Source organism: Tenrec ecaudatus, chromosome 9, assembly GCF_050624435.1.
Source record: "Tenrec ecaudatus isolate mTenEca1 chromosome 9, mTenEca1.hap1, whole genome shotgun sequence".
In the NCBI taxonomy this organism is placed as follows: Eukaryota; Metazoa; Chordata; class Mammalia; order Afrosoricida; family Tenrecidae; genus Tenrec; species Tenrec ecaudatus.
Genome location: NC_134538.1, coordinates 46530125 through 46553515, shown reverse-complemented (window position 1 = coordinate 46553515; position 23391 = coordinate 46530125). Strand labels below are relative to the sequence as shown.

The 23391-nt window shown below is 50.0% G+C and overlaps 1 protein-coding gene across 1 annotated transcript; it reads right to left on the bottom strand.

Annotated features, from left to right (window-relative positions):
• Window positions 1-997: 997 nt before the first annotated feature.
• On the bottom strand, window positions 998-22187 carry LOC142455958 (elongation factor 2-like). Its single transcript, XM_075557302.1, is given in 4 exon segments — window positions 998-1881; window positions 1884-2906; window positions 2908-3045; window positions 22050-22187. Coding segments are annotated over 4 exon segments (1731 nt in total). The 3' UTR covers window positions 998-1449.
• Between the last annotated feature and the right edge of the window lie 1204 nt (window positions 22188-23391).

Here is a 23391-nt window from a genome sequence, read left to right as displayed (position 1 = left end):
TTCAGACAAGCACGGGAGTTCTGAAACAACCAAACCGGAGACTCCTCTTTGTCGCAGCATCGTGTCCAGCTTGGGAGGTCTGGGGCACTCACTCACTCTTCTGTTTTATGAATACCAGACACTGAAGTAGTGGATAATAAAAACTTCTTCTTGTACATTGGCTTATGAGGTGAGGTGAAGCTACAAGTATGCTCACTGCAGGGCTATTTATATATATATATATTTTTTTTTTCATAGAAGGGAGAGGTTTATGTACAAGAGCAATTGAACATTGAGAAAACATCCCAGCCCAGTCCAGATCAAGTCCATAAGTCTGATATTATCCCATATGTCCAATACCAATCTATAAAGTCCTCTTCAGACTCACAAAACACATGCAATGAAGCCAAATGCAGGACGATCACAAGTCTTTGGGTCCAGTGGTGTTGTAAGCATCTCAGTGCTGGCAGGGGTCTCTCTGTGGCTTCTCCAGCTTCCGAGGTCTGGTTGTGTCCACATGGCTTGTCTTCTGCAATGTCTCCCAGGGAGTAGCAGAGAGAGGTGTCAAATGCCTCAAAGGAGGAAGTACCAGATTTTCCAGAATTCTCAGGAGAAGGCCATGCCCACGCTGAAGTCTCATTGACTAGCTCCAGATTGACAGTCTAGACTCCACCCCTACACTCTTAGTCCTTAAATTGACACCAGATTAGGTGACAGCCACAGACCACCACTTGTCAGTTTATCACTTTCACATAACTCTTTAGCCATATATAATTTCAAACAATAATAAAGTCACATCTTTACCTAATAGGATAAAACAAGAAAGCATACAATTCAATATGTGCCACACTCATTTAAACAACATTCTATAAGTGAACAAAACATATCTATGCCTAACAATTGCAGTTAAGTAACACCTACACCTTAATCCTATAATCCTATGAATATACTACCCCACCTATGAAAGTTTGTAAGCCAACCACTTCATGCCTTTATTCCCCCAATTTGGGGTATCCAGTTTCTTTTTTTTTTTCCACCACCATCCCGAATTTATTACACCAATGGCACTGACACAGCTGGAGGTGCCCCCCATAAGCCCACACACAACTCCCTCCCTGCCTCTGGTAGCTGGCTGTCCAAGGAGGGCCTGTCACCCAGATAGACCTCCAATGTTTTCATTTAATATATACTTTTTTTGGACGTCAGTTTCCTTCTGAATTGAGGGGGCAGGGTGTCGGGATGTCCCATGTCCCACCTCCCAACCGGCCAATTAAGTCCTGCCAAGAGGCCGTTCATCCCGCCGCCCCTGAAATAAATACCGGGAGATGGCATTGAGTGTGAATGCAGAGCGATGGCACAGAGCAGGCCCGCCCCCGCCCCTAGGGCCAGGGTGACAAGAGCATGAGGACGTGTTGCTGTAGGTGCTGGCCCAGTCCCACCCAGGGCTGCAGGTGGCCACCATGAGGCCACCTACAATTTGTCCAGGAAGTTGTCCAGGGCCGGGATGCCCTCCTTCAGGCCTTTGCGCTTGCGCGTCTCGGCCACCACCTGGCTGGGTCGACTGGTGTTTTCGAAGGGGTCCCCGGGCAGGATCTGCCCGTGGTCGAGCACGCACTGCGGGAAGGCCTGGCCGCCAGTGTTGGACCGTAGGTCGGCTGTGAAGCCAAAGGACTCATTGACTGGCAGGTATGCCTTCACAACAAACATGGGGGTGCCAGCCACCTGGGACTCCTCGAACACATGGCCCCGCTTCCTGTTCAGAACGCCACAGATGCCCCCGACCACTTGCTCGGGACACTGGATCTCCACAAGGTAGATAGGCTCCATGAGGCGTGGCTGGGCTGTCAGCACGCTGGAGTAGAGGCAGCGCCGGGCAGTGGGGATGATCTGGCCACCCCCCCGCGGTGGATGGCATCCGCATGCAGGGTCACGTCGTGGACATCAAAGCGCACACCCCTGATGTTCTCCTCGCACAGCGCACCCTCCTTGGTGGCCCACTGGAAGCCGGCCACCACGCTGTCCTTGATCTCATTGAGATACTGTACTCCCTTGGTGATGTCGGTCAGAACGTTGGGGCCAGTACCATCAGGCCCAAAGCACCAGATCTTGCGGGCCTCAGCCACATCCCACTCGTACTTCTTGGCCAGGTACCGAGCCCGCTGCTTGAGCTCCTGGCGCGCTGACACATCACCCTTGTCGATGTCCTCGGCCAGGCCGTCGGGGAAGGGCCGTGCCTTCATGTACAGCCGGTTGTGCTTGTTGGGGGACTTGGAGAGGCAGAGCATGCTCGACTCCTCGCTGATGGTCTCGCGGTAGGAGACAACTGGGTCCGATTTCTTGATGGGGATGCAGGTGTGGTCCTCCTCCAGGTCCTTGAGGCAGATCTCCAGGTGCAGCTCGCCAGCCCCTGCAATGATGTGCTTGCCGGACTCCTCGATGATGCACTGCACCATGGGGTCAGACTTGGCCAGCCGCTTCAGGCCCTCTACCAGCTTGGGCAGGTCAGCGGGGTTCTTGGCTTCCACAGCCACCCTGACCACAGGGCTCACACTGAACTTCATCACACGCATGTTATGGGCATGCTCAAAGGTGGTGATGGTGCCAGTCTTCACCAGGAATTGATCGACGCCTACCAGACCCACAATGTTCCCACAGGGCACATCCTCAATGGGCTCCACATAGCGGCCCATCATCAGAATAGTTCTCTGGATGGACTTCAGGTAGAGGTCCTCCTTCTTTCCTGGGGTGTAGTTGGGCCCCATGATCCGGACCTTAAGGCCAGTGGACACTAGTCCAGAGAAGACACGGCCAAAGGTGTAGAAGTGACCCTTGTCTGAGGTTGGCACCATCTTGGAAATGTACATCATGAGGGGACCTTTGGGGTCACAGCTTTTAATACCCATGGCAGCCTCATCGTCGGGGGGGCCCTTCATAGAGCAGCTCGCAGCGGTACTTCTGGGCCGTCACAGGAGAGGGCAGGTGGATGGTGATCATCTGCAGCAGCGCGTCCCCGGCTGGCAGCCACCGTCGCATCACAGCCTTCAGGAGGGGTATCCAGTTTCTATACTGCCCACTTACATCAACTCAGTGCTCTCAGGAGACAATCATCCGTGAAGAATCTTCATTCCAGTTGGAACCTTGTGAAATCCCCATCTATAAGTCAAGTCAAATCAGGACTGGCCATCCATAAAGTCAACAGCAATAGGCACCAGTTCACAGGCTCAAAAATCTCTTCATCTGATGAGGTTCTGGTCAACTCAATGTAGGCTGCCTCTCTTAGCCTCAACAGGGTGTCCCTTGGTCGCCTTGCCTTAGACCAGGGGTCCTCAAACTTTTAAACAGGAGGCCAGTTCACTGGCCCTCAGGCCCATTGGAAGGCCAGACTATAGTTTTAAAAAACAACAACAAACTATGAACAAATTCCTATGCACACTGCACATATCTTATTTTGAAGTAAAAAAACAAATGGGGCAAAAATACCCGGCGGGCCGGATAAATGTCCTTGGTGGGCTGCCTGTGGCCCACGGGCCATAGTTTGAGGACCCCTGCCTTAGACCATGGCCCCATCACAAATTCTCAACAACCTTGAACTAGGTCATGAACTTCAGACCAGCCAACCCGCTGTTGTTTTCTCCTGTGAGCCAAGTCCATGGGGATCAGTGGCCACACTCAACCCGTCTCTTTATTGCTGCATTTCTCCCACTTCCACTCAACAAGTGGATCCAGGTGGTCACCTGCCAAGCATTTTAGTCTGCTCTCAGGCTCCCTTTAACATTCAGTCCCAGAGAGGAGTTTTCTTCATGGTTCCAGATTTTTTCCAGCATTTCTATTTATACTAATTTTTTAAATGTCTCTAAATAGGAGACTGCTTAAATAGTTTGTGAAGTGCTACTTGACAGACTGTGATTGGCAGTCTATTAGATCTAGGACAGGAACAAAGTGCCAGTAGGTAGGCAGTGTATCACAATAGGAATTTACCCTCACCGTTGGGAGGCTGCTGAAATGAAAGCAGTGTTGGTAGGGACGTGCTTTGTTGGTAGGGACGTGCTTTGTCTGAAAGCTCCAGGGGAGGCTCCTGCCTTCAAGCTTCAGATTGTTCCTGTTTCTTGGATGTGGCAGCTTCTTTCCAATCTAGGCCTCTGTCTTCACATGGTTGTCTTCCTTCTGTGTCCGCATTTACATGATGTTCTCCCCTCGGTCCGTCTTCCCATCTCTTTTCATAAGGACTCACAATGGATTGGTGCCCATCCTGCTCCTATGTGACTTCATGTCAACTGGGTACACCTGCCAAGATGCTGCTTCTAAATAAAGTCACAGTGACAGGTACCATGGATTACAACTTGAGCATGTCTTTGTGCGCGCATGTGTGTGTACACAATTCAACTCAGAATAGGCAGCGATCTAAAGTGATGGTATAAAAAATATGATGTGCAACCTTGCTCAGCTAAACGGTCGTTCCATGATACCCACCTTCCCAACATGATCGCTGAAGACAGACGTGTGCATAAGCAAATGTGGGAAAGAAAGCTGATGGTGCCTGGCTATCAAAAAATATATAGCGTCTTGGATCTTAAAGGCTTGAAGGCAAACAAGTGGCTCTCTAGCTTGGACGCAACAAAGCCCACAGAGAAGAAGCACATAAGCCTAAGTGAACACGAGGTGTTGAAGGGATCAGGTAGCAGACACCAAAGAGCAAAACCATCTTTGTGTGATCACCTGTGATCATTATGTGAAGATGAATGTGTGCATAAGTAAGTGTGGTGAAGAAGGCTGATGGTGCCCAGCTATCGAGAGATATAGTATCTGGGGACTTAAAGGCTTGAAAGTACACAAACGGCCATCTAGCCCCAGAAGCAACAAAGCCCACATGGAAGCAGCATATCAACATGTGTGATCATGAAGAGCCAAGGGACCAGGTTTCTAGCAACAAAGGCAGGGAAAAAATATCATATCATCTTGAATGAGGGGAGTGCATGATGGGGACCCAATGCCCATCTATAGACAACTGGACATCCCTTGCAGAGGGGTAGTGGGGAGGAGATGAGTCACTCAGGGTTCCGTGTAGTAATAATGAAACTCACAACTTTCCTCTAGTTCTTAAACGCTTCCTCCCCTCCAACTATCATGATCCCAATTCTGCCTTGCAAACCTGATTAGACCAGAGGATGCACAACAGTACAGTTGGGATCTGGAAACACAGGGACTCTAGGACAGATGAACCCTTCAGGACCAACTATGAGAGTGGCGATACCTGGAGGGAAGGGGGTGTAGAAAGGGGGAACCGATATGGGGGATCTACATATAACCTCTTCTCTGGGGGATGGGCAACAGGAAAGTGGGTGAAGGGAGACACCAGGCAGTGTAAGATAAGATAAAATAATAATTTATAAATTATTAAGTGTTCATGAGGGAGGGGGAGTGGGAAGGGAAGGGGAGGGAAATAAGGAAAATGAGCTGATTCCAAGAATCCAAGTGGAAGGTGAATTTTGAAAATGATGAAGGCAACGAATGTATAAGGGTGCTTTACTCAATTGATGTATGTATGGATTGTGATAAGAGTTGTATGAGCCCCAATAAAATGATTTATTAAAAAAATGATGTCCAAATCTTGCCTCCCATAGTCCCAAGCTGTGGAGTTATTTTTGTTTTCATTGAACTTTTTGAAGTCACCTTTTAAGTCTACGTCTGGGTTACAAGTGGCTTCTCTTACCTTGGCACTCATAGAAGATATGAAAATGCTTTAAAGGCCCTCCAGTCAGAGTGGGGGCATATGGAGGTCAAGTTATCAGTGGAGTTTTAACTCAGGTATGCCTCACAGGGGGTCCAGTGGGTCCCCAAACCCATCCTGTTATTTCCCAAGATCCAGAATGCATCATTGGAATAGACATACTTAGTAACTGGCAGAACCCCCATTTTGGATCCCTGAAATGTGGAATAAGAGCTATCATCATAGGAAAGGCCAAGTGGACACCATTAGAACTGCCATTACCTAGTAAAATAGTAAACCAAAAGCAGTACTGCATTCCTGGAGGGATTGCAGAGATCAGTGCCACCATCAAAGACTTGAAGGTTGCAGGGGGCATGATTCCTACTACATCTTCATTTAATTCATCTATTTGTCCTGAAAAAAAAAATCTTGGAGATGGAGCTTGGAGAATGTCAGGGGATTATTGTAAACTTAACCAGGTGGTGACTCCAATTGCAGCTGCCATTCCAGATGTGACTTCATTGCTTGAACAAGTTAATACTTCTGCTGGTACATGGTATGCAGCTATTGATCTGGCCAATTCCTTCTTCTCAATAGCAGTCTTGGAGGACCACCAGAAGCAGTTTGCCTTCAGCTGGCAGGGGCAACAAGACACTTTCACAACTCTCTCCCAGGGGCACATCAACTCTTCGGCCCTGTGCCATAATTTAGTCCAAAGGTACTTTGATCACCTATCTCTTCCACAAAATGTCACATTAGTCCATTATATTGATGACATACTGATTGGACCCGCTAAGAAGGAAGTATCAAAGACTCTAGATTCATTGGTACAACATCTGTGTGAAAGAGGCTGGGAAATCAACCCAACAAAGATTCAGGCACCCTCCCCCTCAGTAAAAGTTTCTAGGTAGCCAGTGGTGTGGGGCATGTCAAAACCTTCTTACTAAAGTGAAGGATAAGCTATTGCATCTGGCCCCCCAAACAACTAAACAGGAGGCACAACACCTAGTGGGCCTCTTCGGATTTTGGAGGCAACATATCCCTCACTTGGGTGTTCTACTCTGACATATTTACCATGTGACATGAAAGGCCTCCAATTTTGAGTGGGGCCCAGAACAAGAAAAGGCTCTGTAACAGATTCAGGCTGCTATGCAAGCTGCTTTGCCACTGGGGCCACATGATCCAGCTAGAGGCGTCAGTTGTAGCTAGAAATGCAGTGTGGAGTCTTTGGCAGACCCCTATTGGTGAATCACAGCATAGAACCTTTGGATTTCAGAGTAAAGTCCTGCCATTCTCCGAAGTACTCCTTTTTGGAAAAACAGCTGTTGGCCTATTACTGGGCCTTGGTGGAGACTGAACGCCTCACCATGAGCCACCAAGTCACCATGAGGCCTAGGCTGTCCATCATGAACTGGGTATTGTCTGACCCACAGAATCATAAAGTTGGGCGTGCGCAGCAACACTCCTTTGTTAACTAGAAGTGGTATATACAAGATCGGTCTAGAATAGGACCCGAAGGGACAAGTAAGCTCCATGCAGAAATGGCTCAAATGCCCACAGTCTCCACTCCTGTCACAGTACCTTCCTTCTCCCAGTCTACACCTAAGGCCTCCTGGGGAGTTCCTTATGATAAGTTGAGGAACAGAAAAGTCATGCTTGGTTTACGGATGGCTCTGCATGATATGCAGGTGCCACTCATAAATGGACAGCAGCAGCACTACAGCCTCTTTCTGGGATATCCCTGAAGGGCAGTGGTGAAGGGAAATCTTCCCAATGGGCAGAACTTCGAGCAGTGCACCTGGCCATTCAGTTTGCATATAAGGAAAAATGGCCAGATGTGAGATTATATACTGATTCATGGGCTGTGGCTAATGGCTTGGCTGGATGGTCTGGGAATTACGGGGAGCATGATTGGAAAACTGGTGACAAGGAGGTGTGGGGAAGAGGTATGTGGATAGACCTCTCTGAATGGTCCAAGAAGTGGAGATAATTGTATCTCACGTGAACGCTCACCAAAGGGTTACCTCTGAAGAGGAGGACTTTAACAATCAAGTGGATAAGATGACACGTGCTGTGGAGACTGGTCCTCCTCTTTCCTCCTCCATTCCTGTCATTGAACATTCCTGCACATGAACAAAGTGGACATGGCAGCAGGGATGGAGGTTATGCATGGGCACAGCAACATGGGCTTCCACTCACCAAAGCTGACTTGGCCACTGCCACTGCTCAGTGCCCCATCTACCAGCAGTAGAAGCCAATATTGAGTCCAAGATATGGGACCATTTCTTGGGGAGATCAACCAGCAACCTGGTGGCAGGTTGATTACATAGGACCACTTCCGTCATGAAAGGGCAGTGTTTTCTTCTTACCTACTCTGGATATGGATTTGTCTTCCCTGCACACAATGCTTCTGCCAAAACTACCATTTGCAGACTTACAGAATGCCTCATCCACCGGCATGGCATCCCACACAGCATCGTTTCAGATCAAGGAACTCACTTCACAGCAAATACAGTGCGGCAATGGACCCATTCCCATGGAATTCACTGGTCATATCATGTTCCTCATCATCCTGAAGCAGCTGGTTTGATAGAACGATGGGATGGGCTCCTAAAGACACAATTACGGCACCAACTAGGTGGCAACAACTTGCGGGGCTGGGGCAGTGTTCTCCAGGAAGCTGTATATGCTCTAAACCAGCGGCCAATATATGGTGCTGTGTCTCCAATAGTCAGGATTCCTGGGTCCAGGAACCAAGAGGTGGAAGCTGGAGTGGTACCACTCACTATTACTCCTAGTGATCCCCTTGCAGCCTTTTTTGCTTCCTGTCCCAGCAACCCTGTGTTCCTCAGGCCTGGAGGTCCTGGTCCCGAAGGAAGGAACTCTCCCACCTGGAAACACAGCACGGATTCCACTGAACTGGCAGCTGAGAATGCCCCCTGGCCACTTTGGACTTCTCATGCCTTTGGATCAACAGGTCAGGAAGAGTGTCACCGTACTGAGTGGTATGATTGATCCTGATTACCAAGGAGAAATTGGACTGGTGCTACATAATGGAGGTAAAGAAGAATATGTCTGGAATCCAGGAGATCCCCTTGGCTGTCTCTTAGTGCTACCGTGCCTTTTTATTAAAGTAAATGATAAATTACAGCAACCCAATCCTGACAACATCACCCCACCAGGCAAAGAACCACGGCCAGCTGAGGTGCTGGTCAAGGGCAAAGGTAGCACAGAATGGGTAGTAGAAAAGGAAGTTCTACCTATCCGTTACAACCACATGATCGATTTCAAAATCAAGGCTTGTGATTGTCAGTATTTCTTCTTTATATGTGCTTATTGAATATCTTTCCTTTGTTCATGTGCAATATATCAGATACAATTAGATTTAGTGTGTTTTCATTTACATGTATGATAGATGTATGATGTTAGGTGTAAGTGTGATTTCATTAATGCCTGGAAATTATATATGGCTAAGAGATTGTGTACAGGTGCCAAGTTGGCAAGGGTAGACTGTGATAGTTTGGTTTATTGTGCCAACCTGGCCAATAGTAACATGTGGGATTAATCAGGTCGCAGTTTGATTGGAGGGAAACACGATAAATGGCTCTGCAAGGCCCACCCCCTTCTCTCTTGCTCTCTGGTGATTGGACCAGCGTGCTGCTGCTTTAGCTAGTTTTCTGCCTCAACCTGTGTGCTACACCACCTGTGGGCCCAGCATACCCGTGGATCATGGATCGTGTCACTAGAGCTTGAGGCTCCTTCAAGACCTGCTTCGCCATGCTGCTGGTGCACACATCGCTTGAGCTTGCGGCTGGTGGATCTGGTCACCTTGTATTGAGTTCAATATCCCTTCCCAGAAGTTCCTGTAAGCTCTTGAGCTACTGACTGTTGCTGACCCACCCTGCTATTTGCTGCCTGCGGGCAGACTCTGCTTGCCTTGCCAAAGGGAGGCCTCTGCTGTCTGCTTCCTTGACCTTGGACCCAGCAGCCCCCATGAGTCAAAGGACTTCTAGTATATTAACTGTTCCAGCAAAGCGAGTTGAACTGAGATCTCTGTACTGCTGTGTGGACTGATTAGCTGTTATATTCCTTCTTGCTGTGTAAACCTATATCTATATATAAAATCACAAGTGTCCTGGTTTTGTTTCTTTACAAAACCCTGCCTAACACAATTGATGTCTCCCAAGTTTTCACTCAATATAGGTTCAAACCTCAGCTGGGCTCCCTGTGTGAGGCAAAATCCCATAACCCCATATTCTCAGAGATAATCATAAACCACAAACCAAACTCACTGCCATTGAGTCAATTCTGCCTCACAGTGGCCCTGGTGGGATCATGGGGTACGAGTCAGGCTGTTGAGCGCAAGGAGAAAGACTAGACTTTCTACTCTGTAAAGAGTTGCTGTCCAGAAAATCCAGAGGGTCAGTTCTACCCTGTCCTCTAGGGTCACTATGATTCAGAAATAATCATACGCAAACTTACTGCCATCGAGTCAATTCCAACCCATAGCCGTGTGGTGGATTTCCGTGAGGGTAATCACTGAAATGGAGTAGAAAGCCTCGTCTTACTTCCGCAGAGTTGCTGATGGTTTTGAACTGTTGACCTTGTGATTAGCGACCCAGCGTGTCACCCCCAGTTACAGTGTGCAGTCAGTTCCAACTCCGAGTGAGTCCATGTGTGCAGAGTAGGGTTTTGAAGGAGGTGATGAGGCTTTTCCCCCAGGCACCTTTGGGTGGGTTCAAGTCACAGCCATGCCCTTGGCACACCACCCCAGAGATTCCTGGTAGCAAGCAGCCTTTTTTAAGCCCTCAGGGAGACATAGTTTTAATAGCTAGAGCACAGCACAGTAGTTAGAGATCAGCATTTGAACCCGCACTTGGCTGAACCTAGCTCCGATCCCGCTCAGCCATCCCTAGAGTAAAGCACCTGTTCAGTCTTCTGCTTCCACTTTCTCCGCTAACCTGGAAACAAGAAGAACTCAGGCGTGAGGGTCAAATGCATGACGCTTCTAGCACGCTTAGCACTGTGCGGCCCAGTGGGTGGTCACAAGACACGACACGAACACAAACTGATAGGTCAATTGACATCGGATTGGAAGTCTTGGGGCCTCCCCCTCAAGTGCACAGTTTCTTAGGCAATCATTGCTTACGCTGAGTGCACATCACAATGAAAACATGTCACATCAAGTGGGCTCAACGGGACTACTGTTAGCTATGCGCACAAAAACAAGTCTTAAAAACGTTACAAGTAGAAAATTCAAAATTACAGACGTGGTTCAAGTATTTTTAATTGGACCCCACTGGCTTAGAACAATGCCTAGCGGTTGGGCAGCGAGTCTGCGTGGCTGTCTGCCGTGGTCTGTGCGCTGGCGGCTCGGTGAGCGCTGACGGCTCGGTGAGCGCTGACCTCTGTTCCCAGTCTGGCCTCCGCTTTGGAGAGCGATGGCTGTGAGATATAGCCTGCTTCCCCATCTTGAGTGTGTGGTCACACAGGTGTATTGCCCTCGGCCCCCCCAAAAAACATCTCCCCAGGCCTCCCCCTCCCCCCGCCTTTGAGCTCCCTCTTCCCCCTGCTTGGAGATCACCCTTGTCAGGCCTTGCCTTTCTGAGGGTTGACCTGCCTTCCTCGCCCAGAGATGGCACTTTGCCAGCAGGGGCAGTGGGCAGGTGGGCACACAGCCGAGAGAGCGCCCCGGGCAGCCTTTCCCCTGACAAACCCAACCCGCCCCGCCCTCTGCTGCTGGTGGAGAGGAGACGCGTGTCCGGCTGTGGTTCGGAGCCGTCCACGTGTAAACCAGATGGCTCGCTTTCAGGCAGTTAGCCAAACAGTTTTTGGTTCGGGAGATATCTTGATCAGCCTCTTTGGTTGAGGAGGTGCCAAGGTCAAGGTCTGAAGGGAGCTGATTAAACAAGGGAGGAGATGACCTGCTGTGTCGTGGCGTGGCATCTTGGCACAGTGGGTGGGTGGGGTGGAGTTGGGGGTGGGGGTGCTGACACCAATATGATTTGAGAGTCCCTGGTGGCTGCCGCACCGCAGGGGGAGGTGGTGCCTAGGCAGTGGCGTCCCTAAGGCTGGTTCGCCCTTCACCCAGTGGGATAATTGGTCACCCACCAGTCAGGGTGTGGGTAGGCAGGCTGAGGTGCAGGAGCGAAGGGGCCCTGTAATGAGGGGGGAATCCAGTGTGCTCTCGCTTCTGGGGGGACGGAGGGAGATGTGGGACATGACTCCCGTTAGATACCTAACTGGGAGCCGCCAACTTTAGTTGAGGGACTCCAGGAGGAGGAGGAGGGAGGCAGGAAGACTAGTGAAAGGCGGGGCAAAGCAAAATGCCTGGGGCCAGAGCTCAGGAAGGACAGTGTCCGGTGGGCCATCAATCCCCCCCAGCAGAGGACCTTTTAAGAACAGGACCTGCCACCCTCCTCTTTAAATTGTTGTGTTTCTACCCCAAGCCTTCAGCAAAGCCTATGTCTGGTGTGAGGAGGCATCAAGGAGGTGGGGCTGGCCCCCAAGTCCAGGTGGACACGAACTGAGGGGACAGGGGTGTGAGCGGTAGGAGCCCTGTAGTCAGCAGCTTGAGAATAGGTCCTGGGACCCCTGGAAACCGTGTGGGTGGGGGTGTGTGTGCAGGTCTCCCATGGGTGTGCATGCAGGGTGGGAGTGAGAGGAGAGCCTGCTTAGGTCTCCACAGCCAGGGTGACCCAGCCTGCATGGGGGTCACTGCCTGGAAGATGTCCTGCTTGGACACTGCATCCTCTGCCTGGCCCAGACCTTTCCCCAAACAGCTTGTCGTGTTGTAAGTTCCGCAGCATGCCCAGTGAGCCTCCCCCTTCGGAATAAGCGGCACCATCACAGGGTGCTGGAATGCATACCGAATATTTAAACAAAAGCAAAACTAGCTAACCCAAATCTACTGCCAACTAGTTGATTCCAACTCATTTCACGGGAACAGGGAGCTCTTTTTCTGAAGCAGCTGGTGGATTTGAACTGTTGCCCCGAGCTTAGCCCCCAGGGCGTCACCTCATGTCAACTCCAACCAAACAAAACCACTGCTGTTGTGTTTCTTCCAACCCAGAGTGACCCTTGAGAGCATTTCTGGGGCTGTACACCTTTGTGGGAGTGCCTCCCCCCCCCCCTCGGAGCAGTTGGTGGGTTTGAACTATGGACCTTGTGGTGAGCAGCCCAACTTGTACCCACTGTGCCACCAGAGCGCCTTGAATAGTCCTCCATCAATCTATGACCTGAGAGCCTGTTTCTTTTGAGCCCTTTCCTCCTGGTAAAGTACCCCATCACAGCAAGCAAGCACCGATTCTAACCAGATCCAGAAGGGCACTGTGAAACCTGTCCTGAGGACAGTCAACCTCCAGTTGACCCTGGAGCAAAGGCACTTTGGTAAAGGACCCAAGCCATTGCAGAGACAGCTCCAGACCAACTCAGACAACAGTTAGAAGTGGGGAGTCTGATGAGCCATCACCTTAACACCTCCACCCCAATGCATATTCATGACCCTTTAAGTGAAATTGCTTAATATGACCCTTCTCTCCAGAGGCTTTGTAATGCCCATGGGGTCTCAGTGTGACAAAAGACCTGTATCCTTACCATTTTGTAACTTGTTTCCCCAGTAAACCCTATAATTGTGATATTGTCTGTGAGTTCTATGTGGCCATGGTAAGAGATGGCATAGTGAGTTAGGATTGGGCTGCTAACCACGAGGTGGGCAGTTCGAAACCACCAGCCTCTCATGGGAGGTCAAGGAAGCTGTCTACTATTGTAGATTTAGTGTCAGAAAACCACAAAGGCAGTTCAACTTTGTCCTGTAGGGGTCGCTATGAGTTGGAACCAGCTTGATGGCAATGAGTTGGGTTAGTTTGTTTTAGCAGAGTACAGGGATGGTTGGTGCTGGAATGATGTATTGAAGGATTGGGGATGGAGCCACGGCTACTCACTGTGTCCTAGCAACTGGCCTTGGACTGGTGTGGAGTTGGATTCCCCTTCTCCTTTGACGTTTCCTGAGGAGGGCGATTCTGTCCTGGGGAGTGGGGGTGGGGGCGCTGGAATGATCCAGAGGGGCAACAAGACCCGGCTTTAGCCTGGATTGCAGTACACAAATTCTCAGAGAGGCCCCGAGGTGTGTGTTTGTTGCTCCCGGAAAGGGGACAGAAAGCCCTGTCTGCTTGGGAACACCACCGACAGAGGAGGTGAGACAGGCCCCCATGCCATTTCCTCACCATTCTAGTACATGCTCACAATTCTCTCCCTTACTTTTGGGGGTACATGTATAAAATGGGAAATCTCCCCTTTTTTGTGGGGTGGGGTGGGGGCTGGGGAGCGAAGCATTGCCTTGGCAACTGTAGGCCAGCCCGCTCGCTCCATGGCTGACCAACCAAAGTACAGCTGTCCCCTTCTCCTCTCACCCAGGCGCTGTAGTTAAGCCACGCCGGGGAGCCCTTGCTAAGATGGGCTTATTCCAGGGCCGGCCAAGGCAAGGGATGGGCCAAAGGTGAGGTCTGGCTAGCCTGAGTCCCAACCTGGGCAAGGTGGGCAGCGCCTATGGGGGCTCTGACTCTGGGGTGGGGGTTGCCTGCCATTTTTCTCATGCCAGGGCCTGTCAAGCTGCCCCTCCCTGAGTAGACACTGCCACCTTCTGGCTCTTTGTCTACTCACTGCTCCCTTCTCGACAAAGACACGCTTTTTCCTGAGCAAGCAGTGCTAGTTAGCTTTGCTGAAGTCCCCATTGGCTCTGTTCCCGTCCTCCTGGGGTCCCTCCCAGGCCACCTGTATGAGGTAGTGTGATCTCAGTCTTTTTATAAGCAATCTGTTTGTCTCCTCCCCGGACAATTGAACTGGGCCGTCAGCATTGAAACTCCACAAGGACATCTTCTTTGCCTTATTTTCAGTTGGTTGGGGGTGGCCTGGCCTGGTTTCACTGCCACTATCTTGGTTATCAAGGCACCCAAATCCACAATCTCCACTCCCCTCTGCGGCGCTTTTCCTAGGAATCCCACGGAGATCCCTGTAACCAGATGCTCAGGCTTACCAAGGTGTTTTTCTCGCTGCCCTTCAACTGTAGTTTAGCTCTCACTCTCAAGTTACACGGGCCTGGAGCAAACACATTTCCTGCCTGGCCCTGGGGAATCCGTTCAAGAGCTCTTTGCTTTGGTATCTCAATTCTGAAGCTGAAGCCCCAGCCCCCTTCATGGGCAGGCCCCACCAGGGACCCAGCCCTTCACTGTCCAGATAGAGCCATTCACAAAGCCCACGCAAAGGTAACTTGGCTCACGTTATTGGCTTAGATTCCAGAGTGTTGTAAAGACGGTATCTGAAAGGTGGTCGGGAGACTGTGACTTTTGGGACACACAAGCCATCCACGACGGTGGAACGTGACTGCGGTGGTCCTCAGCTCCTGCCTGGTCACTACCTGTCTCCACCCCTATTGTGCCTTTCCTCGTTGGGTTCTTGTTAGCTGCCCTCTGTCAAGTTGTTGCCCAGTTCTTGATGACCCAAAGGCACAGCAGAACCGAACACCACCGTCCACTTCTGGGCCGTCTCCAGGATCAGTTTTGGGCTGGGCTGTTGGTTTTCTATGGTCGATTTTGGGAAGTGGATTGCCAGGCCTTTCTTCCTAATCTATCTTATTCTGGACACTGCTGAAACCTGTTCAGTATCATCGCAACAGCCACGTCCCCACTGATAGATGGGTAGTAGCTGTGTCTGAGGAACACTGGCCAGGAATTGAACCTGGCTCTCCCACATGGAAGGTGGCAATTCTACCCCTCAACCACCACTGTCCCATCTTCCTGGTTTAGAGGCTCTCTTGGGCACTTCATGTTTCCTTTCCACAAAGCTCCTCTCCAGAGAGACCTACTCGCCTGGCGGCTCCAGCAATAGTTTCTCCTTTCTCTTCCTGTGGCAGTTACATAATCTGTCAACTTGAGGAAGGGGTGGAGCCTAGCCTGTCAATCAGGTCACAGTTTGATAACCTCATTTGGAGGAGCAACATTGATAAATGGCTCACGGGGGGCCAGACACACTCTCTCCGCTACACATTTCTGCTGACAAGCCACAGGAGCCACGCTGAGGGAGCCAGAGCCCCGGAGCTGGAGGAGCCACGTGGAGACCCACGCCAGCGCTGTGATGCTGCCACCACCACTGGATCCATAAGGCTTCCCCCGCTGGCCTGAGATCTTTCTGCATTCATCGTCATTCCATGTGTTGTGTGAGCCTGAAGAAGAATTTGTAGACTGGTGTCGGACATATGGGCTAATATTTGATTTATGGACTTGATCTCCACTTGTCTGGGATGTTTTCTTAGTAGACAATGACTCTTTGATCTAAAGCTCTCTCTTACACACGGATGAGTGTCTCTGGATTTGCTTCTCTAGTTAACTTGGGCTAACACACTTCCCAGGGGCCCCGTGTTTCTGAGGAAGGCCTGCCTCAGAGATTCCCCAGACCTGATTTCAGGAGGTCAAGTACTCTGCAGCCCGAGAGCAAGTCATGTGGCCAGTGCTGGCTGGTCAGACCCCAGCAGCACACTCGGAGGGCCCACCTTCCCTGGTCCCCCCAAACTGGCGTCAACGTATCTTGAAAACAAGACTGCTCACTCCTTGGATCCTTGAGAGTTGTTGAAGGCCCCGCAGTATTGTCTCTCTCCTCCGGCTTTCAACTCTGCACCTCTGAAGCTTTCGTAGATATGGATGAGCTCCTTTATCCTTGTCATAGTTACAAAATGTCTTGTCAACTTGAAGCTGGATAAAAGTGTAGCCTGTCAATTAGGTCACAGCCTGATGGTGACTCCTTAAGGGAGTCATTAGAAGGGCCCTGCCCACCCCCTTCTGGAGAGCCACTCTGGGAGTTGCTTGAACCACCGCTATTGGATCCACAGGACTTTGCATGTTTCTGCATTCTGCATCGTTGTATGAGGCTTCATGAGTCTGAAGAGGGACTTTGTGGACTAGGACCAGGCTTATGGGCTTGAGTTGTACTGGGCTGGGATGTTTCCTTGATATACAATTACATTTTGATATAAAGCTTTCTTACACAAATAAGAGTGTCACTGGATTGATTTCTCTAGTCAACCCCAGCATAACACAGTCCTCAAGTCCTTTGGGGGGGGAAGGAGCCTCTGTGGGAAATGGGAGAAACGGAGAATTTGGGAATGCTCCTGTGCCCCTGGGACTCTGTCCAATCAGACCAAGGACCAGGTCCTGGTAATAACATTTCCAGTCTTTTTGGAATTTCATGCAACCTCCTGTGTGCGTGGCTGTAATTTGCTTTTGTGCGCCTCATGTAAAGCCATACCTTCACTGGCTTCCACGGATCCTGGAATACAGCCTTCCTTACCACTGCCTTCAAGATCCTGGTGGTCTGCATCCTGCCCATCCCTCTAGTCTCACCGCCTGCCTCTCTTCCCCGGCTCACCGGACTCCAAGCACATTGGTCTTTGTGTTCTCGCATTCCAAATCTTCGCCTGTGCAAGGAAGGGCATCACTTTGCAGAAACCAACAAGTTCTCAGTACTCCGGAGTCAACTAACACCTGAGTTAATGAATGGCGGTGATTAGACCGACAGGGACAACTGGAGGGCCCATTGTTGCCCAAGCCTCATCTAATCTATCATGGCCACATAGGGAGGCTGTCAGTAGCCCCAGCACTACTTCTGAGATGTGCAGGCAGGAGAGAGGGTAGTGCGCCCTCTGTTGGGACATGGGAACGTCACACTGTGACCCCTCCCAGTTCTTAACACTGTAATAAAGCTGTAGTCACAAGTTAGATCTAGTCTTAGCGAATTCTGTGAGTTATTACAGTGGAGTAGTGAACACAGGAGCAGCGCCAGCCAGCAGGGGCTGTCATTCAAACAACACAACACAGCAGCAGCAACAACAAAAACTCACTGCCCGTGAGGCAAGAATGATTCATATGGACCCGTAAGACACGGTAGAACTGCCCCTGTGGGTTTCTGAGACCGCAACTCTTTGTTGTTTGTTGGTTTGCTTTTGAGTGTTCGTAGATGACACTATTTATCTATTTATTTTTTAAAGATTTTTTTATTGGGGACTCTTACAATTCACCCATCAATTGTATCAAGGATATTTGTACATATGCTGCCATCATCCTTTTCTAAACAGTTACTTTCTATTTGGGCCCTTAGTATCAGCTTCTCTTTTTCCCCTCCCTCTCCCCCACCCCTTGTGACCCCTTGATAAATGATAAAGTATTATTTTCATATCTTACACCGATCACTGTTTCCCTTCACCCACCTTTTTGTTTGCCCTGCTGGGGGGTAGGGGGAGGTGGTGGCAGGGAGGTGGGGTGTGTTATGCGTCTATCATTGTGGTCAGTTCTCCTTTCCTCCCCTCTTCCCTCCTCCCCTCCTGCTATCGGAGACTATAACTCTGCCTGGGAGTAGAAAGCCCGTCTTTCTCCCTTGGAGTAGCTAGTGGTTTCGAACTGCTGATATTTTGGATCATAGGCCAATGCCTAACTACTCCATGTACCACCAGGGCTCCTACGGCTGTCACAGGCAGTCTAAGAGAAAGCGTCCTTCTAGTGTGGGAGTCCTGCTCTGGCTCTGGGCACCTGGGGCTGGCTGACACACTGTGCTGCCCATACGGGTGGCAATGAGGATGCAGAAGTGGCAAGTGGGAAGGCAAGGACCAGATCTATTTCCACACTTTGGGAATTGGAGTCGCAAGGATCCTTATCCTGAAGATGGGGTTTGTTCCCTCCTTGTATTCTACCTCAGGGTCTTTGCACCGGCTCTTCTGTCTACTCAGATTGCTAATCCCAAGGATCTTCTCTAGCTGCCAATTAATCCTGCCAGTTAGTTCCCAGCTCAAATGTCAGGTCCTAAAACCGGAAAGAGTTACAGTCTTGGAAACACACAAGGCCGTTCTACCCTGCCCTACAGGGTCATTCTGAGTTGGAATCAACTCACTGGCAGTGAATTTGAGTTTTAGTGGCTGGAAAGCCTGCCCTGACCCACCAGTCTATAGCCCTACCCCTTCCTCAGGGTTATCTCCTGTTATGTATTTTCTGCACCGATCTCTATCTGAAGCCCCAGCTCCAGGGCCTCACATTTTCATAGACCTCACCCAAGATCAGTACCTCCTTTCATATTTCTTTCTTCCAAACGAGTCTCCAACCTAGTTATATAAGCCTTAGGCCGCACAGACTTTAAATCCATTTGTACCCAGAGCAAAGGACCAGGCTGCATTGGGTACGTCCTGTGCCTGCTTTGGGCTGGAAGACAAGCTCAGCATTCCACCTCCCAGGCCCTTGGTGCCAAGAGGCGGCTTTGTCCAGGCATCTTGGAAACTGTCCTGCTCACTGCGCCCTGGATTTGGGACAGGGTCATGGACTAGTGGGGGTTGGGGGAGGGTAGTGGCATCTAAACTCTCAGAGCCGCTTTTTGTTTTTCTTCTTCTGTGGACCTCTTCCCTTAACTCCCCCAAATAAATACAAACACTTACACTCAGGAGCCAGCCCACTCTAAAAGGAAAGAGGCTGGGAAACTCCAAGACTTCTAAGCATCATGCATCTTTTCCCTTTCCAGGCTCTTCTGAAAAGCGAATCCTATGTCTACAACCTATCTCACGTCTTACCAGTGTAGGCACACTGATCTAAACTCCCCACTGCCTTGTTCTCTGAAGAACCGACTAATTGATCACAGGGCTCTCTCTAGACAGACTCCTCCGTAACCATGACAAACAGAGCAGAGAGGAAACCTATTTACCTCCCCATGAGACGCTGGTCCAAACGATTGAAGTGGCAAATCTGACTCGAAGGTAAGGGTCAGGGCTTGTGATAGATCCGCACGCCCAGCTGAGTACGGAGAGGGCGATGGCAGGGGTGTGCTTTCTATTTCATCAAGGAAGTGGAGATATCAAGAGACCTTTGCATTTCCTATAGCTCCATAGAAAGATTGCTACCCTGGGGCTAGCGGTCATGCATTGTTCTGGGCAGGAGACTCACCTTCTTCTTTCTGTACATGGGGTACTGTGCATGTGCAATAATTTTAGGCTAGTGTCTTAGGCTGAGTTCTATAGAGAAGCACAACCAGTGAAGTATGTAGTTTATACCAAGTATGTAGTTTAAATCAAGAAAGTGGCTCACACAGTTGGAGAAGTGAGAAAGTTCTAAGCCCAGGCAAGTACCAAGTGTGTGGGTCAGACGCTATGCTGGATGGCGATTTCTCCTGACTCACATAACTATGGGGGCTGACAAATCCAAGATCATCAGGAAGACAACAAGCTTGTGGCTACCGAGGTGAATCAATCGAAGGTTGGCAGGTTATATGGGAGGCTGCTGATGACTCCCAGGATCAGTAGGCAATATGGCAGGTTGTTGGCTCAAGTCCAAAGAACCAGTGGCTGACAAGCCAGATGCAGAATCAAAAAGCAGACCAAGTTTTGCCATAGTATCCACTTATGTTAGAAGCAGGTTACATCCCTGAGGAAACTTCCTTTCAAATGATTGGCTGTTAAGTCTACGCGTATGATTGCAGGATCCAGCACACCCACAGTGTTGGTCCAAGAAGAATGTGTGTCTCCTTCACCCGATGCCAGGCTTCTCTTGGCAACCTCCTTTAGCTCTTCCCCAAAGCTGGTTGTCAAAACCCTCCTCCGCACTCTCCTAAGACCTGCACACTGTTTTTTAAAACAGTTTTATTGGCATCTAATCTATATATCACACAATTCAATAGCTTAATCATATCAAGAAATGTTGTACAACCAGTACCACAATCAATTTTAGAACATTTCCTCCCCCCTTTCCCATGGTTAAATTGCATTTAAAATGAGTTATATAATCAGTTCTAGTAGCCCCCTCCCACTCCCACATACTTTGCTTGCTCCCCTAACCCCCTCACCCTCCCAATCTCTCACCCTCCCTCCCCTATAAACCCTTGCATCAGTTCTTACCACTGTGCCTCTACAACTGTGCTTCACACACTGGAAAACTCAATAGACACAATCCAAAACAAAACCAAAACCAAGTGGTAAGGATAAAATAATAACAATAATACATCGATAAAAATTCAAATAGTGGCAAGAAAGAAAAGACCACCATGAATACTTAAAGGCTAAGCAAGAAATACTTGCACCTAGAACAATTTCAGGTTGAGGTCAATTGACCAGGTATACAGTTTGATGCAGTAAAATCAAGATGACAATTACCTCTGTCTGTTAGTAAACTTTCTCGGGACCCTTGCCTGTGGCTAGAGGGGATCTGCCCAAGTGTTAATCTGCCTATAGGGGTTTTGGGCTCCCACTGTCCTCCACAGCCTTCTACCAATTGGGTGTTCGCAATTTAGGCTCTAAGACTTTTCCCTTTGTCATATTTGAATTTTGCTATTGTTGTCTTTGGATCATGCAAGCTGATGTGCTTCTTCCATGTGGAGTTAGTTGACTCCTAGCTTAGATGGTTGCTTGATTGAATACAATCCTTTAAGACCCCAGACACTATTCCGATTGATAGCTAGGCACCATCTGCTTTCTTCACCACACTTTGCTGAAGCACCCTTGTCTTCAGTGATCCTTTCTTGCGGGGGAGGATTGAGCAGGGCCATCTGATCAGAACTAACTGTTCTTGGATTGGGGACTAGAGTTCATAATCCATCTGCTTGTCCCTGGGATATGCAGGACTCAGGTTTACTGTGTTTGTATTATGACAAATTAAAAACCCCAAAGACCAACTATCCCAACCACAGCGACCAACAACAATAAAAGACAAACACACAAACAAAAACAAGCAACCTAAAGATTGGAAAACCAAAACCCATAGAACCAGAAAAGCATAACATTGCCAATCATCATCCATTTTTCTAAGGACACATCCCTCTGGACACCAGAGGTACGAGGAGTCTGTGCCAGTACAGCTTCACTGGGAGCTCCTCATGGTTCCATCTCCCATTCCATGGAGCTGTTTGCCTGAGGCACCCTCCCCAACACTAGTCACCCCGATTCCCACTGGTCTGGAGCAGAACCCCTGGGTATTTCCTCCTCACCCCACTCCAGAGAGGTGAGCGTTCTCTGCTCGGGCGCTGTGATCCCCCTTGCCATCATGGTCTTCTCTCCCCTTGCCAGCTCCTTTTCCTTGGCATATATACTTGCCAAGGACACCTCACCTTAACATAACAAAGCACAACGAAAACCCAACTCCCGAAAGCCCTCCTACCATCTGGCATCTCCCTCCAGCTTCCTCCTTGGAAGAAAAGTGACAATGGCTCACTCCACTTTGTCACTTCTAGACGTTCCACAACCCACTGCTCTGAGACTCCCACTTTTCCTGTCCCAGCCCCTCACCAGGGTCACCCCTGGTGACCTCTTGATGGTGAAATCCAGGGAACCCCGTCAGTGCCCACGTACCTGGTCATTTTGGAGCTTTCTGACTGCGAAGCCCTCCCTGGAAGTCTCTGCTGGGACACCTTGTGCCTTCTGTGACAGCATCACCTCTGTCTCCTTCCTCAGGGACCCCGAGGTATTGCTGCCTCCAGAGACTCGCATGGTCCTCCATCCCACTCTCTACAGAGCACATTCGCACATCTCCCCGGACAGTTTCTTCACACTCATGCCTTCCATTCGGCCTCTAGGCTAGCTGAGGACAGTCTGCAACACGTCCAAGAGCAAGGAGCCCTGGTGGCTCGGTGGTGAAAGCATGGGGGCCACTAACCGAAAAGTTTGAAGTTTGGACTCACCAAGCCGCTCTGTGGAGAAAGATGTAACAGTCAGCTTCCCTGAAGATGCACAGCCTTGGAAAGCCTGGGGCGGGGGTGGGGGGCAGGTCTATTATGCAGCACAGGGTCTCTGTGCGTGGAGCCTTTTATTTTGGGGGGAGAGGTGAACATGTCAGAGAACGCAGACTAATGGTATATGAGCGAGAGTGCCGGGGAAGAGGGCAGATCATGGAGGAAGTGATTTTACTTTCCACAGACAGACCTGGGGTTGAATTCTGGGTCCTTCCCATGTGGCTCTGGGCAAGGTAACACACTTCCGCCATGCCGAGTTCTCAGAACTGGGCTAAGAATAGTAACTACTTCATTGGGTTGCTATGAGGATTACTGGTCAATGGGGTCATTCAAGAGCAAACACCCCATCGGGGAGCGGCCACGTTCATACTGAATTAGCAGAGGTCAGGGAGAACGATAGAAGGGCAGTTAAAGTGAGGCATGGAAACTGGGATGCAGGTTTGGAAACACCTGAGGGAGTCGGGCAGTGGGGGGGGTTGGCCAAAGGCATCTGTAGCCCAGGAGCTGGGCTGTCTTGGAGCTGAGACCTGGAACAAGTCTGCTGCTTTCCCTCCAGCCCCTGAACAACCTTGAGAGCACCTGACAGGGTGCTGGCCAGGGTGCTGTGCGTGCCCTTCCCAGGCATTCCCAAGATAGTTTGTTCTGAAGCGGGGGAGGTGCCCGGGGGATCAGAATATTAAACAGCTTGCAACTAGGGGAGGAAAAGGGCACCTTCAGGGGCTGTGTCCGGGGAGGGAGGAGGGCGGCGGGGGGCGGGGCCTAGTTACCAAGGAAATGAACATTGGTCCTTACGTAGTACATGGAACCTGCCCTTAGCACTTGTCCAGTTGTCAGTCTTGAACTAGAATATGGATCCTCCTTTCCCCTGGGCAGAAAGACCCCTGGACAAAGCCAGTGGTGGCTGAGCAGCTTATACAGGCTCATGAAAGCCAATTGTGACGTCTCCAGGGGCTTTGCAAGCC